At 40.0% G+C, this 17611-nt stretch overlaps 1 protein-coding gene across 7 annotated transcripts in view; it reads left to right on the top strand.

Annotated features, from left to right (window-relative positions):
* MICU2 (mitochondrial calcium uptake 2) overlaps positions 1 to 17611 on the top strand; it is a 97838-nt gene that overhangs the window by 67048 nt on the left and 13179 nt on the right. For all 7 annotated transcript variants that reach the window (XM_023751211.1, XM_023751208.1, XM_023751209.1 and 4 more), the window contains 2 exons: positions 14277 to 14339; positions 16265 to 16362. In XM_023751211.1, coding sequence (XP_023606979.1) covers positions 14277 to 14339; positions 16265 to 16362 — 161 coding nt within the window. The remainder of the gene's footprint in view (positions 1 to 14276; positions 14340 to 16264; positions 16363 to 17611) is intronic.

Here is a 17611-nt window from a genome sequence, read left to right as displayed (position 1 = left end):
AGCAGTGCACAAGTGTTCCTTTTTCTCCGCATCCTCTCCAGCACTTGTCGTTTGTTGATTTGTTGATGATAGCCATTCTGAGGGTGAGATGGTACCTCATTGTTCTTTTGATTTGCATTTCTCGGATGATTAGTGACTTTGAGCATGTTTTCATATGTCTCTTGGCTTTCTGAATGTCCTCTTTTGAAAAGTGTCTATTTAGGTCCTTTGCCCATTTTTTGATTGGATTGTTTATCTTCCTTTTGTTAAGTTGTATGAGTTCCCTGTAAATGTTGGAGATTAAACCCTTATTGGAGATAACATTGGCAAATATGTTCTCCCATGCAGTGGGCTTTCTTGTTGTTTTGTTGATGGTTTCTTTTGCTGTGCAGAAGCTTTTTATTTTGATGTAGTCCCATTTGTTTATTTTCTCTTTAGTTTCCAATGCTTTAGGAGCTGTATCGGTGAAGAAATTGCTTCGGTATATGTCTGAGATTTTGTTGCCTTTGGATTCCTCTAGTATTTTTATGGTTTCCCATCTTACATTTAAGTCCTTTATCCATTTTGAGATTATTTTTGTGTATGCTGTAAGTTGGTGGTCTAGTTTCATTTTTTGCTTGTATCTGTCCAATTTTCCCAACACCATTTATTGAAGAAACTGTCTTGACTCCATTGTATGTTCTTGCCTCCTTTGTCAAATATTAATTGAGCATATTGGTTTGGGTCGATTTCTGGGTTCTCTATTCTATTCCATTGATCTATATGTCTGTTCTTGTGCCAGTACCAGGCAGTTTTGAGAACAGTGGCTTTGTAATACAGCTTGATATCTGGTATTGAGATCCCACCTACTTTGTTCTTCTTTCTCAGGATCGCTGCAGCTATTCGGGGTCATTTTTTATTCCAGATGAATTTTTGGAGAGTTCGTTCTAGGTCTGTGAAATATGCCATTGGTATTTTATTGGGGAGTGTGTTGAATTTATATATTGCTTTGGGTAGTATGGACATTTTAATGATGTTGATTCTACCAATCCATGAACATGGTATGTTCTTCCATCTGTTTATGTCTTCCTCTATCTCTTTTTTCAATGTCCTGTAGTTTTCTGAGTAGAGGTCTTTTACCTCTATAGTTAAGTTTATTCCTAGGTATCTTAATTTTTTTGGTGTGATGGAAAATGGAATTGCTTTTTTAGTCTCTCTTTCTGTAAGTTCACTATTGGTGTATAGAAACGCCATAGATTTCTTGGCGTTAATTTTGTATCCTGCTACATTGCGGAATTAATTTATTAAGTCTAATAGTTTTTTGATGGAGTCTTCAGGGTTTTTTATGTACAATATCATGTCATCTGCGAATAAGGACAGTTTTACTTCTTCTTTTCCAATTTGGATGCCTTTTATTTCTTCTTCTTGTCTAATCGCAATGGCTAATACTTCCGTCATTTTTTCAAATAAATTTTCAGCCCTTGCTGGTTTTGCTCAGTGGTTAGAGCATCAGCCCACGAACCAAAGGGTCACGTGTTCGATTCCCGGTCAAGGGCACGTACCTAGATTGCAGGCTCAATCCCCAGTCCTGGTCAGGATGTGTGCCGGAGGCAACCAATCAATATGTTTCTCTCACATCAGTGTTTCTCTCTCTCTCTTTCTCTCTCTCTCTCTCTCTCTCTCTCTCTCTTCCTGTCCTTCAGCTCCTCCCCCTCCTCCCTTCCTTCCACTCTCTAAAAAAAACCAATGGAAAAAATATCCTTGGTGAGGGTTAAAAGTATATATATATTTGCAATTGCTTGCTCTCTTATCCTTCCCACACCCCTATGATGTGAATGTTGGTACACTTGAGGTTGAACCAAAGGCTACTTACAATCTCCTCAGTTTTTGGATTCTTTTTTCTTTTTGTTGTTCTAATTGGATGTTTTCTGATTTTATATCTCCCAAATATCTGATTTAATCCTCTGCTTCATCTACTCTACTTTTGATTCCCTTTAATATATTCTTCATTTCAGTTCTTGTATTCTTCATTTCTGACTGGTTCTTTTTTATGCTTTCTATCTTCATTTTCATGTTTCCTAGCTCTTTGTTGAAGTTCTCACTAAGTTCATCTACTGTTACCCTAAGTTCATTGAGCATCCTTTTAACCATTGTTTTGAACTCTGCATCTGGTAGATTGCTTGTCTCGTTTTATTTAGTTCTTTCTCTGGAATTTTGTTCTGTTTTCATTTGGGACCTTTTTTTTATCTCATTATTTTGGCTGCCTCCCTGTGTTTGTTTCTATATATTAGGAAGAGCTGCTATATCTCCTGGTCTTGGTAAGATGGCCGTATATAATAGGTGTTTTGTAATGCCCAGTGGCATAGCCTTCTGGGTTACCAGAGCTGAGCACTCAGGTGAGCCCCTATCTAGGCTCACCCTCCTGTTGTAGTTGAGCCTCGATTGCTGTTGGCACATATGAGAGGGATTTATCCCCTGGCCCATCGTTTGTGAGGACTGGCTGCAACCATTGTGGAGGATATGCTATGCATGGGCCAAGCCCACAGAGCAGGACTGGGTTCAACAGGGCTCTGCTGAGTCCAAGCCTTGAATGTGTAGCTCTTGGATATGGTTGCATGGTACTTCAGCATGGTCCAAAACTGCCCACCAGGTGCACTAGCTCTAGGACCTTCTGGGAAGTTCAAGCCAAGGTCAGCCACCACCTCTACCCTCCCCACGCCTCCCATCTTGAGTTACAGAGTGTTCTGCAGATGGCTGCTATTTGTGCTGGGTTGGAGGTGTCTGTGAGAGGTCAAGCTGTGAACCAAGACCAGCTGCCACTAGTGCCAGGCCTGGGGCCGCTTAGCAGGAGGTACAGGACATGCCGAAGCCAGAATGCTGCTTGTTTGAGAGATTTTAGGAAAGTCCACAATATAAGCCAGGACAGGCTGGTTGTATGGAAAAACCACTGGAACTGGCTTGGGGGGGCCCACAATTTGGGTACAGTGCAGTCTCAGGGAATTACCAGGGTAGTGAACGATTTTTAGCCAGGTGCTGGAGACTCAAATATGGCTCCTGCCTGTGGGCTCTGTGTGGAGAGGGTTCAACAAAGGAACAATGGCTAGCACTTCTGTCCAGGAGAAAGTTGCCCCTCCAGCCAAAAACTTCGGTTCCTCCCTATATATCCCTGTATGGTACCTTTCGAACTGCCCCAACATTGGAACTCAGAGAAAGTGAATCAGAGTAAGTCCGTTGGGCCTTTAAGAAGAACACCTGGGCCTCTAGCATCCTTCTGTATCACTCAGCCATAATCCCCACTGGTTTTCACAGCCAGAAGTTAAAGGGACTTCTACTGGCACTGGAACCCTGGGTTGGAGGGCCTGGTGTGGGCCTTGCTCCTCAGGGGGGACCTCTGCAGCCAAGGTATGCCTCCCGATTTTTATCTGCCACACGTGGATGTGAGGCAAGCCCCTTCCACTTCTCCACCCCTTCTATCAGTCTCCATGTGGCTTCTTCTGTATATCCATAGTTATAGGTTCTGTAGTTTAGTTGTAACTTTGATGGTTTTGTAATTTAGTTTTAACTTTGATGTGGTTGTGGGAGGATGAAGGATCAGCCTACTAAGCCTAAAAAAGGTTCTTTGTGCTGATCTTAGAAGCAACACTAAACATGATAATGCATGGATCATGTCAATTTAAAATAACAGCATAGAGGAGAAAAAAACTTTAACATTATTTCACTTCCATGGTCATTATATTAGGAAACCTAAGTATGAAGCATCTTGTATTTGAAATTTTATTGGAGAAACCAAACAGTTCTTTTATTGGGGTGAGGTTGGTTAATAGGATCATATATGTTTCAGGTGTACCTCTGAATAACTTTAATATTGAAAATATAGAAGTGATTTGAACAGCAAATGAAAAAGTAATGATGAAATATATTAAAATAAAGTCTTGTGAAACTGTCCTTAAATATAAATTCCTTCAGTTTGTTACTTTGATGTTTTGTGGTACATTCATATTTTATTCTTAACCAGATCTAGAAACCTGTGTTGGCAAGTGTATTGCTTACTTCTTTACCCCCAAGAACAAGTAAAATAGAAACTATCTGTATAAGCTGTTCCCTGTCAGATAATAACACCAATAGTGAACAGAGCTAGTAATAGTTCATCGTTTTAATCTTTCCCTTGATAGGTGGCACACTTGCTTATTTGGGATAAGTGCCAGGGTTTTAGTTTAATTTCTTTAATCAGTAGACTGATAACAAGTCTTTTTACTAGTGTAAATTTCTCCTTGGTGGCCCTTTATTTCACATTATTCCATCCTGGCAGGAAGAACTGTGCTCTTCATATAGGTTAAATTCTGCCACGCAGAATGCACCTCATGGAACTATTTTTTAATAAATACAAAAACCTTCAGTAAAATCTTTTCTTCTTGATTTCAGAATAGTGTTTTTGTGTCAGAATTTAAATTATCATGGTCTACAAAGAAAAATAAGTTAAATTAACCCTACATACTTTTTTCCATTTTCAGCCTGAAATTGAAAATAGAAATCAATGTAAATTTGATCAATGTGGAAGTTCATTTTTAGACATTCAGAATTTGTATTTGGTAAATGTGTCCTCCTGCTTCTTTTACCACTTGTATCTAACCAGTTTATCTTCTTGCTGTTTGTCTTATAGAGCACCCCTGTTTCTGCCAGAAACTTTGCTCTTCTCTCTGCCTAAAATATCCTTTCCCCATAGGTAGCTTTCAGACATTCAGGTCTCAGCCCAAATGCCATGTCCACAAAGAGAACTACCCAGAATAAGCCTAAGAGCAATCTCTTCCCAGCAGTCCTGACTCCTGTTACCCTTCTTTATTTTATTCTAGTCATTGCACTCAATATTATCTGAAATTTCTTATTTATTTGTCCACTTGTTTTGTTATCTCTAGCCCATTAGAACATAATTTCAGTGAGAGCGAGGACATTATCTGTCCTTAGCCACTATATTCCCAACTTAGAACAGAACTTTGGTCACATAATGAGTACCTAGTACATTGCTATCATGAATCCATGTCATGTACAGCCATTTTAGAAAGTTCTTAATATACTAGAGAGACCTTCTTAGTACACATAACTGGGTACTAAGTGTTTATGATCTTTCTATGGAGCTATTACTACAGAACTAACTATACAGTACTGTAATCTTCACAGTACACTAGAACCTACTATAAACCTCTCCCTGAGTCTAAACTGAAATGTTTTAGGGAAGACTTTGACATGACAAGCCTTATCTGGCACTAAACCCATTGGGTAGATTTCAGGACAGGCCCTTGTTGTAAATTCTATACCATGTTATAATAAGCCAATCCTGTATGATACAAGTCTAATATGAAAATTGTCCCCTTGACCGGGAGTTTGACCAGGGGACGAGGCTGGCAGGCCAACTGCCCACGGCCCCTTCCCCCAGCCAGCCCCACCCTGGCCAGCAGCTGGCAACTGCTAGGAACCCTACCTGTGCATGAATTTCATGCACTGGGCCTCTAGTATTACAATAAGTAAGCCTAAAAAATTCCTATTTCAGTGAACTAATCCTATTTGCTATTTTTGTTTTGTTTATTTGTAACTATTTGACAATGACGATGTGACGATTATAACAACTATATTAAATGTCTTGTAATAGAAGGAAAATGAGTTTGAATTTTCTTTTAAAATGTATATTCATTTTATAAATAATGTATTTTATTTTTAAAATTGTTATGTATATGATAAATTTGGACTTATTTTTAGTACTTGATGCAGCAAAAAAAAGGATCCAGAAAAAAATAGAACCTGTGTAAACTGTTGGTGGGATTGTAAATTGGTGTGGCCACTATGGAACACAGTATGGAGGTACCTCCTAAAATTAGAACTACATAAAACCCAGCAATTTCACTTCTAGGTATTTAACTGAAGAAATCCAAAGCACCAATTTAAAAAGACATATGCGTTCCTACATTCACTGCAGAATTATTTACAGTCGCCAAGATATGGAAGCAACCTAAATGTCCATCGCTAGACAATTATTTAAAAAAGATGTGGTACATATGTAGAGTTGAATATTTAAAAATATTCAGCCTTAAAAAAATGAAATCTTGCTATTTTTACCACATGGATGGACGTGAAGGGTATTATGCTACCAGTAAATCAGTCAGACAGAGAAAGACAAATACCATATGATTTTACTTATATGGGGAATCAAAAAAAAATAAAATAAATGAACAAACAAAACATAGCAGACTTAGATACAGAGACAAACTGCTGGTTGCCAGAGGGATGGGAGTGGGCAAAATAGTTAAAGGGAATTAAGGGATACAAACTTCCTGTCACAAAATAAATAAATTATGAGGAAGTAACAAACAGCATAGAGAATATAGTCAGTAATACTGTAATAACTTTATATGGTGACAGAAGATAACTAGACTTATCATGGTGATCACTTTTTAATGTGTATAAAAATTGAATCATTGTGTTGTACACCTGAAACTAATATGTATAATATTGGAAGTCAATTATACTTTAGTAAAAAAAAAAGAAAAAAAAGAGGATCCATATCTATACTAATAATAGCCTAGGTGGCATCATGCCCTCATGTTGTCACAAGATGGCCGTCACAAGATGGCTGTGTGCACAGCGGGGGCGGGCCCAGCGGCCAATCCGTGTAGTGAGGCCTGGGGGTCTCGCGGCTCTGTGCGGCGCAGAGGAGGCGGGTCACGGCAGGGGAGGGCAGTTGAGGGTGATCAGGCCAGCAGGGGAGGGCAGTTAGGGGTGATCAGGCCAGCAGGGGAGCAGTTAGGTGTCATTCAGGCTGGCAGGCGAGCGGTTAGGGGATGATCAGGCAGGCAGGCGAGTGGTTAGGAGCCAGCGGTCCTGGATTGTGAGAGGGATGTCCGAATGCCAGTTTAGGCCCGATCCCGGCAGTTGGAAATCCCTCAAGGGGTCCCAGATTGGAGAGGGTGCAGGCCGGGCTGAAGGACACCCCCCCACACCGTATGCACAAATTTCATGCACTGGGCCTCTAGTTACTAATATTAGGAATGAAAAGGAGATAACACCATTAGGAAGAAATGTTGCATATTGAACTTGGCACTATACTATTTGATTGTCAACTTTAATAAAAAGGATAAAACAAGTCTAAAGCTTTTCAACTTTTTTTCCTAAATAAGTATACAGTATGTTGAAAAGTTTGAAAGATATAGAGAACCAGAGATAAACCACTTGCCTAAATTAAATGTAGTAGAATCAGCAGAATCTGAGATAATTAATTTAGAATTTAGCTGTAGCAATTTTTAAACTGCTAACAAAAAAAAATAGCCTAGCCTTCGCCAGTTTGTTCAGTAGTTAGAGCATCAGCCTGGAGACCAAAGGGTCACAGGTTTTTTTTGTTTTGTTTTGTTTTTATGGATGGATTTTTAAAATATATATTTTATTGATTTTTTTACAGAGTGCAAGGGAGAGGGATAGAGAATTAGAAACATCGATGAGAGAGAAACACCGATCAGCTGCCTCCTACACACTCCCTACTGGGTATGTGCCCACAACCAAGGTACATGCCCTTGACCAGAATCGAACCTGGGACCCTTCAGTCCGCAGGCCGATGCTCTATCCACTGAGCCAAACAGGTTAGGGCAGGGTCACAGGTTTGATTCCCAGTCAAGGGTACATATCTCGGTTGCAGGTTCAATCCTCGGCCCCGGTCAGGGCACAAATGGGAGGCAACCAATCAATGTGTCTCTCTCACATTGATGTCTCTCTCTCTCTCTCTCTCTCTCTCTCTCTCTCTCTCTCTCCCTCCCTCTCCCCCCCCCGCTCCCCCCCCCCGCCTCCCTTCCCTTCTGCTTTCTCTAAAAATCAATGGAAAAATTTTTTTAAAAAAAGAAATAGGACAAAATGGACAAATTCCTAGAAATATACAATCTTCCAAAACTGAATGAGGAAGATTCAGAAATAGGCCAATAACAACTGATGAAATAGAAGCAGCAATTTAAAAACTCCCAGCAAATAAAAGCCTTGGCTTCACAGAGGAATTTTACCAAACATTCAAGGAAGAACTAACACCTATACTCTTCAAACTATTCCAAAAAATCCAAAAGGAAGGAGCAGTTCCAAGCTCTTTTTATGAGACCAGCATAAAAACCAGGTAAAGACACTACAAAGAAAGAGAATTACAGGCCAATATCCATGATGAACATAGATGCTAAAATCCTCACCAAAATATTAGCAAATCAGATCCAGCAGTATATTAACAAGATCATACACCATGACCAAGTGGAATTTATTCCAGGGATGCAAGGCTGGTACAGTAGGTCCTCAGGTTACATCAGAGATCCGTTCCTACAGCACAACATAACGCGATTTTCGCCATAAGTCAGAACCCACCTACATAAGCACCTACGTCACTCACATGGAGCACATACACAGCAGTAATGAAATGAAACAGTAAAAAAAATTTAAAAGAAAGATAACAATTCCTGACCTTTATTTGTGGTAAATAAATAATAAAAAACATAAAACACATATGTACATACGTCAAAATGATGGAACTTTTTTTTTTTTACTGTAAATGGGAGATGGCAATGTATCCACAAAACAACATACGTCAAGTCTGATGTAACCCAAGGACTACCTGTACAATATTCACAAATCAATAAAGGTGATACAGCACATAAACAAATTGAAAGACAAAAATTACGTGATCATTAGGTACATTAAAAGCATATGACAAGGAGAGAAACCAAGATGGCAGCATAGGTAAACACCGGAAATTGCTGCCTCCCACAACCACTTCAAAAATACAACTAAAAGACAAAACGGACATCATCCAGAACCACAGGAAGGATGGCTGAGTGGAAATTCTACAACTAGAAGGAAAGAGAAAAGCACTGAGACTCAGAGGAGGTGCGGAAGTAAAGTGCAGAGATACGGAGGCACACGAAGAAAGGGCTGGCAACTGAGGACGCGCTTGTCTTTTTCAATCGGGAGGGAGTCTCAAGCTCCCGACTGCTCTGAACTCCAGTTCCGGGTGAATCTCTGGGGACACAGACTCATACAGGGAGAAATTGGACTGTCTGGCATCAGGCAAAACTCGAGGGCAGCTTTCTCTCAGAGGTGCTTGCAGCGATTACCGGGACACTGAGACGCGGGGCCTCTTAGGGTAGGACTGGGGAACAGCCATAGCTGCTTGCTCCGCCCTGTTGATCCCCTGAGACCCCGCCCCACCCAAGCTGTGTGCAGAGGCTTTTGCATATGAAAGGCCTGGCCCTTTGCAACCTGAAAATTACCTAACAAACTTCAGCTGAATCAGAGAGACCCAGAACTTCCAAAAGAAGGTCCTAGGCCCCACAGCAGCTTGCATTGCTTCACTGCTGGGCTTCATCTGGGCACCTGCAAACCCCAAACAAAGAAGAGGAATCTCTCCATAGCTCCTGCTGGGTAGCCTCAGGCAGAGGCTAAATTAGCACCTCCTTAGAGATCCAAGAGCCAGTGTACCCAGTGGTCAGAGTGGGACCATCCAGATTACAACTCCTCAGAACCATAAGGGACACACTCAGGGGGCAGACTCACTGAGCACCAAAGCCCCACTGAAGCAAGTCTTGCCCCATAAGGGTGTCTCCAGTTCAGAAGTTCTCCCACTGCAGACACAGCTGATTTTCACAGCCAATTGGCCTGGAGGTCAATTCCTCCCAGTGATACCTACAGCAATCAAGGCTTAACTACAAGACTGTGCACAAAGCCCACAAAGGGGTGCATCAAGAGTGTCCACCTCAGGTAATTGGGGAGGCTGAGCCACTGGGCCCTATAGGACACCTAACACAGAAAGCCACTCTATCAACACAGGGAAGCATAAAAAATGCGGAGACAAGTCACAAATGACAGAATTGGAAGAAAGCAAACTACTGGATATAGAGTTCAAAACCACACTTTTAAGGTTTTTCAAGAATTTTCTAGAAACCACCGATAAATTTAGTGAGACCCTCAAGAAATCTAGTGAGACCGCCGATAAATTTAGTGAGACCATCAAGAAATCTAGTGAGACCGCCGATAAATTTAGTGAGACCATCAAGAAATCTAGTGAGACCCTCGAGGTTATGAAAAAGGACCAACTAGAAATTAAGCATACACTGACTGAAATAAAGGATATTATGCAGAGTTCCAACAGCAGGCTAGAGGATCGCAAGAATCAAGTCAAAGATTTGAAATACGAAGAAGCAAATAACACCCAACCGGAAAAACAAAAAGAAAAAAGAATCCAAAAATGTGAAGATAGTGTAAGAAGCCTCTGGGACAACTTCAAGCGTACCAACATCCAAATTATGGGGGTGCCAGATGAAGAGATTGAGCAAGATATTGAAAACCTATTTGAAGAAATGACAGAAAACTTCCCCTACCTGCTGAAAGAAATAGACTTCCAAGTCCAGGAAGCGCAGAGAACCCCAAACAAAAGGAATCCAAAGAGGACCACACCAAGACACATCATAATTAAAATGCCAAGAGCAAAAGACAAAGAGAGAATCTTAAAAGCAGCAAGAGAAAGATAGTCAGTTACCTACAAGGGAGTACCCATACGACTGTCAGCTGATTTCTCAACAGAAACTATGCAGGCCAGAAGGGAGTGGCAAGAAATATTCAAAGTGATGAATAGCAAGAACCTGCAACCTAGATTACTTTACCCAGCAAAGCTATCATTCAGAATTGAAGGTCAGATAAAGAGCTTCACAGATAAAGAAAAGCTAAAGGGGTTCATCACCACCAAACCAGTATTATATGAAATGCTGAAAGGTATCCTTTAAGAAGAGAAAGAAGAAGAAAAAGGTAAAGATACAAATTATGAACAACAAATACACATCTATCAACAAGTGAATCTAAAAATCAAGTGAATAAATAATCTGATGAACAGAATAAACCGGTGAATATAATAGAATCAGGGGCATGGAAAGGGAGTGGACTGACTATTCTCAGGGGGGAAAGGGGAGTGGGGGGTGTGGGAAAAGACTGGACAAAAATTGTACATCTATGGATGAGAACAGTGGGTGGCGGGGGTAAGGGCAGAGGGTGGGGTGGGAACCGGGTGGAGGGGAGCTATGGGGGGGGAAAGGAGGAACAACTCTAATAATCTGAACAATAAAGATTTAATTTTAAAAAAAGAAAAAAAGATAAGGGTGGGGGGAAGCACATGACAAAATCCAACACACATTTTTGATAAAAACTCTAAGCAAAGTGGGAATAGAGAGGTCATATCTCAACATAATAAAGGTCATATATGACAAACCTACAACCAACATCATACTCAATGGGCAAAAACTAAACCAATTTCCCTAAGAAGAAGAACAAGACAAGGATGTCCGCTTTCACCACTCTTACTCAACATAGTACGGAAAGGCCTAGCCACAGCGATCAGACAAGAAGAAGAAATAAAAGGCAGCCAAATTGGAAAGGAGGAAGTAAAACTCTCATTCATAGATGACATGATATTGTACATAGAAAACTCTATAAAGATTCCACCAAAAAACTACTAGATTTAATAAATGAATTTGGCAATGTAGCAGGATACAAAATTAACACCCAGAAATCTATGGCTTTTTATTTATATTTTTATTGATTTCAGAGAGGAAGGAAGGGGGAGAGAGAGAGAAACATAAATGATGAGAGAGAACCATTGTTTGGCTGCCTCCTGCACATCCCCCCTGGGGATCAAGCCCTCATCGTAGTCATATACCATAACCGGGAATCCTACTGTAACCTCCTGGTTCATAGGAGGCTGATGCTCAATCACTGAACCACACCAGCTGCTCTTGATGGCATTTTTATACACCAATAATGAATTTTCAAAAAGATAAATTAAAAAAACAATCCATTTACCATTGCAACAAAAAAATTAAGTTATTTAGGAATAAGCTTAACCAAGGAGGTAAAAAGACTTGTACTCAGAAAACTACAGGACGTTGAAAAAAGAGATAGAGGAAGATATAAACAAGTGGAATAATATACTGTGTTCATGGATTGGTAGAATCAACATCATTAAAATGTCCATACTGCCAAAAACAATCTACATATTCAATGCAATTTCTATTAAAACAGATCTAGAACAAATATTCCAAAAAGTTATATGGAACCAAAAAAAGACCCACAATAGCCACAGCAATCCTAAGAAGAACAAAGTTGGAGGGATCACAATACCAGATATAATGTTACACTACAAAGCCACCATAATCAAAACTGCCTGGTACTGGCACAAGAGCAGACATATAGACCAATGGAACAGAACAGAGAACCCAGAAATCGACCCAAGCCATTACACTCAATATTTGACAAAGGAGGTAAGAACATACAGTGGAATCAAGACAGTCTCTTCAGTAAGTGGTGTTGGGAAAATTGGACAGATACATGCAAAAAAAATGAAACTAGACCACCAACTTACACCATGAACAAGAGTAAACTCAAAATGGATAAAAGACTTTCATGTAAGTTGGGATACCATAAAAATCCTAGAAGAAACCATAGGCAGCAAAATCTCGGACATCTCTCATGACAATATGTTTACGGATACATCTCCTAGGGCAGAGGAAACTAAGGAGAAAATAAACAAATGGGACTACATCAAAATAAAAAGCTCCTGCACAGCTAAAGAAATGATTAACAAAATGAAAAAGGAGCCCACTGTATGGGAGAACATACTGGTATTTGGCAATGATAAACCTAATAAAGGGTTAATATCTAAAATATATAAGAAACTCATACAACTTAACAAAAGGAAGACAACCAATCCAATTTAAAAATGGGCAAAGGACCTAAATAGACACTTCTCCAAAGCGGAAATACAGACAGCCAAGAGACATATGAAAAAATGCTCAAAGTCACTGATCATCAGAGAGATGCAAATTAAAATGACAATGAGTTATCACCTCACACTTGTCAGAATGGCTACCATCAACAAATCAACAAAACAAATGACAAGTGCTAGTGAGGATGTGGAGAGAAGGAAAACCTAGTACACAGATGGTGGGAATGCAGACTGGTGCAGCCATTATGGAAAACAGTATGGAGTTTCCTAAAGAATTTAAAAATGGAATTGCAAGTTGACCCAATGATTCTGCTTCTGGGAATATATCCTAAGAAACCATAAACACCAATCAGAAAGAATGTTTGCACCCCTGTGTTCATAGCAGCACTATTTACAATAGCTAAGATCTGGAAACAGCCCAAGTGCCCATCAGCAGATGAGTGGATAAAAAAAAAAAGCTGTGGTACATTTACCCCATGAAATACTACAGTAAAAAGAACATCTCTTATCCTTTGAGACAGCATGGAAGGACCTGGAAAGTATTATGCTAAGCAAAATAAGCCAGTCAACGAAAGACAAGTATGATATGATCTCACTCATATGTACAATCTAATGAACAAAATAAGCTGATGGACAAAATAGATCCAGAGATACAGAAGCATAAAACAGCCTGTGGGATCTCAGAGGGAAGGTGGGGGAAGGTGGGTGGGTGGGAAGATATCAGCCAAAGAACTTGTATGCATATATGCATAACCCATGGACACAGACAATAGGGTGGTGAAGGCCTGGGATGGGGGGCAGGGGCTGGCTAGAAGAGGTCAATGGGGAGAAAAATGGGACATACATAATACTTTCAACAATAAAGATTTAGTTTTTTTAAAAAATAGCCTAGAAAGAAATGGGTGAAGGTTCATTTCTTAATTGATTTAAATTCATAGTTTGAGAATTTGTCTACATTTAATTTTTTTTTAACTTCAACTTTTCTTTTTATTTGCTTTCCACATGAGGATTGGTACAAATGACTCTGAAAGGTAGGTTTTTTAATGTGCTCAGTCTCAGTACTATTACCAATTTATAATTGGTAGAAATGTAGGTCTTTAAATAATTTTAATGCTTTAAAATGTATAAAGAGAAAAGGGACAACATATATATATTGTAAGTAGCTTTTTAAGAGTTACGTACTTGAAAATGTTGCCATAAACTATCAATAATACAGAAAGTTATGAATAAAAATTTAAATGAAGAATGAGGGTAGTCAGAATATGTATCTATTAAGTAAGCTGGCATCCTTTGGGAGAAAAAAAATGATCCAAATTGTAGTAATAATGTTAATTCTTGCATATCTGATTCATACAAGAGTCTTACATAATCTGAGGAAAAACATAACATTAGGAGTTAATAAAATAAAAAGAATTTCAGTTACTATTTAACAAATACCTAGTATATATTTTATAACAAAAACATGGCATCTATTTTTTAGGTTGTTTTGAAAAATCCAGTAGACACACATCTAAATTCATATTTGCCATCTTTTTAGCTTCAGAAGATCATAAGTAAAGAGGATGACTTGAAGACAATAACTAATGAAACAAAATGCCAGGTATGTACAGATAATGTAAACATTTCCAAACAGATTGGCATTATATTAGTTTCTCTATTCTGTTTGTTCAAATAAGTATTCCCAAATACTTGGAAAAATTATTAGTAATTTATTTTTTCTAAATATTTAAGTAGATGTGCTACATTCATATGGTGTAGATTTGATAAGGTTCACAAGAGTATGTATATAGGGTAGACTTTTTCTCCCAGTCACCACTTCTCCCTGAGCAATGTGTTCTGTCACTTTACCATGTATTCTTCCAGGGGTATTTTATGCATATAAATAATTAAATATATCTATATATCTTTTTTCCATTTTTATATAAGCAGTAGCATCCTATATAATAAAAAGGTAATATGCAAATTGACCACCATGCCCTCACACAAGATGGCTGCCCCCATGTGGTCAAAGATGGCCGGCAAGGGAGGGCAGTTGTGGGCAATCAGACCAGCAGGGGAGGGCAGTTAGGGGCGACCAGGCCAGCAGGGGAGGGCAGTTGGGGGGGACCAGGCCAGCAGGGGAGGGCAGTTGGGGGCGACCACGCCGACAGGGGAGGGCAGTTGGGGGCAATTGGGCCAGCAGGGGAGGGCAGTTGGGGGCAATCAGGCCGACAGGGGGAGCAGTTAGGCATCAATCAGGCTGACGGGAGTGGTTAGGGGGTGATCAGGCTGGCAGGCAGGCGAGCGGTTGCGAGCCAGCAGTCCCGGATTGTGAGAGGGATGTCCGACTGCCGGTTTAGGCAGTCAGACATCCCCCGAGGGGTGCCAGATTGGAGAGGATGCAGGCTGGGCTGAGGGATCACCCCCCCCCTCCAGTGCACGAATTTTGTGCACCAGGCCTCTAGTACAGTGATGGTGAACCTTTTGAGCTTGGCATGTCAGCATTTTGAAAAACCCTAACTTAACTCTGGTGCCGTGTCACATATAGAAATTTTTTGATCTTTGCAACCATAGTAAAACAAAGATTTATATATTTTTTTAATATATTTTATTGCTTTTTACAGAGAGGAAGTGAGAGAGATAGAGAGTTAGAAACATCAATGAAAGAGAAACATCGATCAGCTGCCTCCTACACACCTCCTAATGGGGATGTGCCCACAACCAAGGCACATGCCCTTGACCGGAATCGAACCCAGGACCTTTCAGTCCGCAGGCCAATGCTCCATCTACTGTGCCAAACCGGTCAGGGCAAAGATTTATATTTTTGATATTTATTTTATATATTTAAATGTCATTTAACAAAGAAAAATCAACCAAAAAAATGAGTTCGTGTGTCACCTCTGACACGCGTGTCATAGGTTCACCATCACTGCTCTAGTACTATATACATTGTTTCCCACTCTCCTGTTTTTTTCTTAATATAGCTGAACACTGGGGGGAGGGGGGGAGGGAGTGAAACAGGACGTATTTAATACTTTCAACAATAAAGATTTAATATTTTTTAAAAATAGCTGAGTATCTCATAGTACTTTGATGTACCAATTTATGTAATCATTTCCCTTTTGAAAGATGTTTAAATATATCCAGTCTTTTGATATTACAAATAACGCTACAGTTAATAAGTCTAATTATATCATTTTATACGTATGTGAATATATCTTAGGGACAACTTCTCAGAAACTCAATTGCTGGGTCAAAAGGTATGAACATTTCTAAAATTTCGTTTACTGCTGAAGTCCACCTTAAGTATTTTGCGTATTGTAGGCCATGTTTTTCTTTCCTGAGCAAAGATGATTATAGATTATTATTATTATTATACAAAGTAACAGACAAAATGGCCTTTCTCTTTTCCACCTTTGTTGTTGTTGTTGTTGTTGTTGTTGTTGTTGTTGGTACAAGAGTCTTTTGTGGATATTGTGCTGAGAGTTCCAGGCTATAGGATCTATTTTGGTTATAATATTTGAAATTACTGTAACATTTTTATAGGAACCAAAAGTGAAAGAACCTGAAATTAACACAACCCTTCAGATACGTTTCTTTGGAAAAAGAGGAGAAAGAAAACTTCATTATAGAGAATTTCGAAGGTAAATGCAAATATTTATATTCATTTAGGGAAATTTTATAGATAAGTGAAGAAACAACTGAGTATGGTTGACCCTTAAAAAATGCAAGTTTGAACTGCGTGGGTCCACTTACACATGATTTTTAAAAATTCATATACTTATATTTTTAAAAATCCAAGTGTAAGTGATCTCACATTATTCAACTGTCCCTTCTTTTAGTCTTGAAAAAATTTATGTGGTGATACTTGTCCTCTCCTGCCTACTTTACAGAGTTGTGAGTAAATGTAAAAATAAACTATAGCCCTAGCCAGTTTTGCTCAGTGGATGGAGCGTCAGCCTGTGGACTGAAGGGTCCCAGTTTTGATTCCAGTCAAGGGCACATACCTCAGTTGCAGGTTTAATCACCTCCCTCCCCTCTTCTGGGCACATGCGGGAGACAACCAGTCAATGTGTCTCTCACATTGATGTTTCTGTCTCTCTCCCTCCCTTTCACTCTTTCTAAAAATCCATGGAAAAAATATCCTCAGGTGAGGATTAAAAAAAGAAAGTAAACTATCCTATATAATAAAAAGCTAATATACAAATAGACCGACGGTGGATGCACATTGACCACCAGGGGCAGATGCTCAATGCAGGAGCTGCCCCCTGGCGGTCAGTGCGCTCCCACAAGGGGAGCATCGCTCAGCCAGAAGCACTGAGCTGGGCTCATGGCTGACAAGCGCAGTGGCGGTGGCGGGAGCCTCTCCCGCCTCTGTGGCAGCGCTAAGGATGTCCGACTGCTGGCTGGAGCAGGCCTAAGCCATCAGTCAGACATCCCTCGAGGGCTCCCAGACTGCGAGAGGGTGCAGGTGGGAACAGACCAGGCTGAGGGACGCCCCCCCCCCTTTGTGCATGAATTTCATGCACCAGGCCCCTAGTAAATTCTAATAATTTTATAATCATCTAATAACAGAAAAGAGGCAATCTCTAATTCACGCAAATATTTTCCTTCCTAATCTTCAATTCTTTCCCCTTTCATTCACATTAGTATTCTTTCCCTACATGAAGTCTGAGGTGGATCTGATAATTACATGAAGCAGTGTATCTGAAGTACACAGAACATAAAACACAGTTGGCACTCAGAATATGTGCTGAACTCCTGTCAACTCAAATGATTTTCTTTCTTTTTTTATATATATTCTAGAGGCCCGGTGCACGAAAATCGTGCATGGGTGGGGTCCTTAGGCCTGGCCAGTGATCAGGGCCAGGCCGATTGGGGCCTGCCGGCCGG

Source organism: Myotis lucifugus, unplaced genomic scaffold (genome assembly GCF_000147115.1).
Source record: "Myotis lucifugus unplaced genomic scaffold, Myoluc2.0 scaffold_19, whole genome shotgun sequence".
Taxonomy (NCBI): domain Eukaryota; kingdom Metazoa; phylum Chordata; class Mammalia; order Chiroptera; family Vespertilionidae; genus Myotis; species Myotis lucifugus.
Note: the sequence above shows the minus strand (reverse complement) of the source record. Positions and strands in the feature narration are given on the sequence as shown.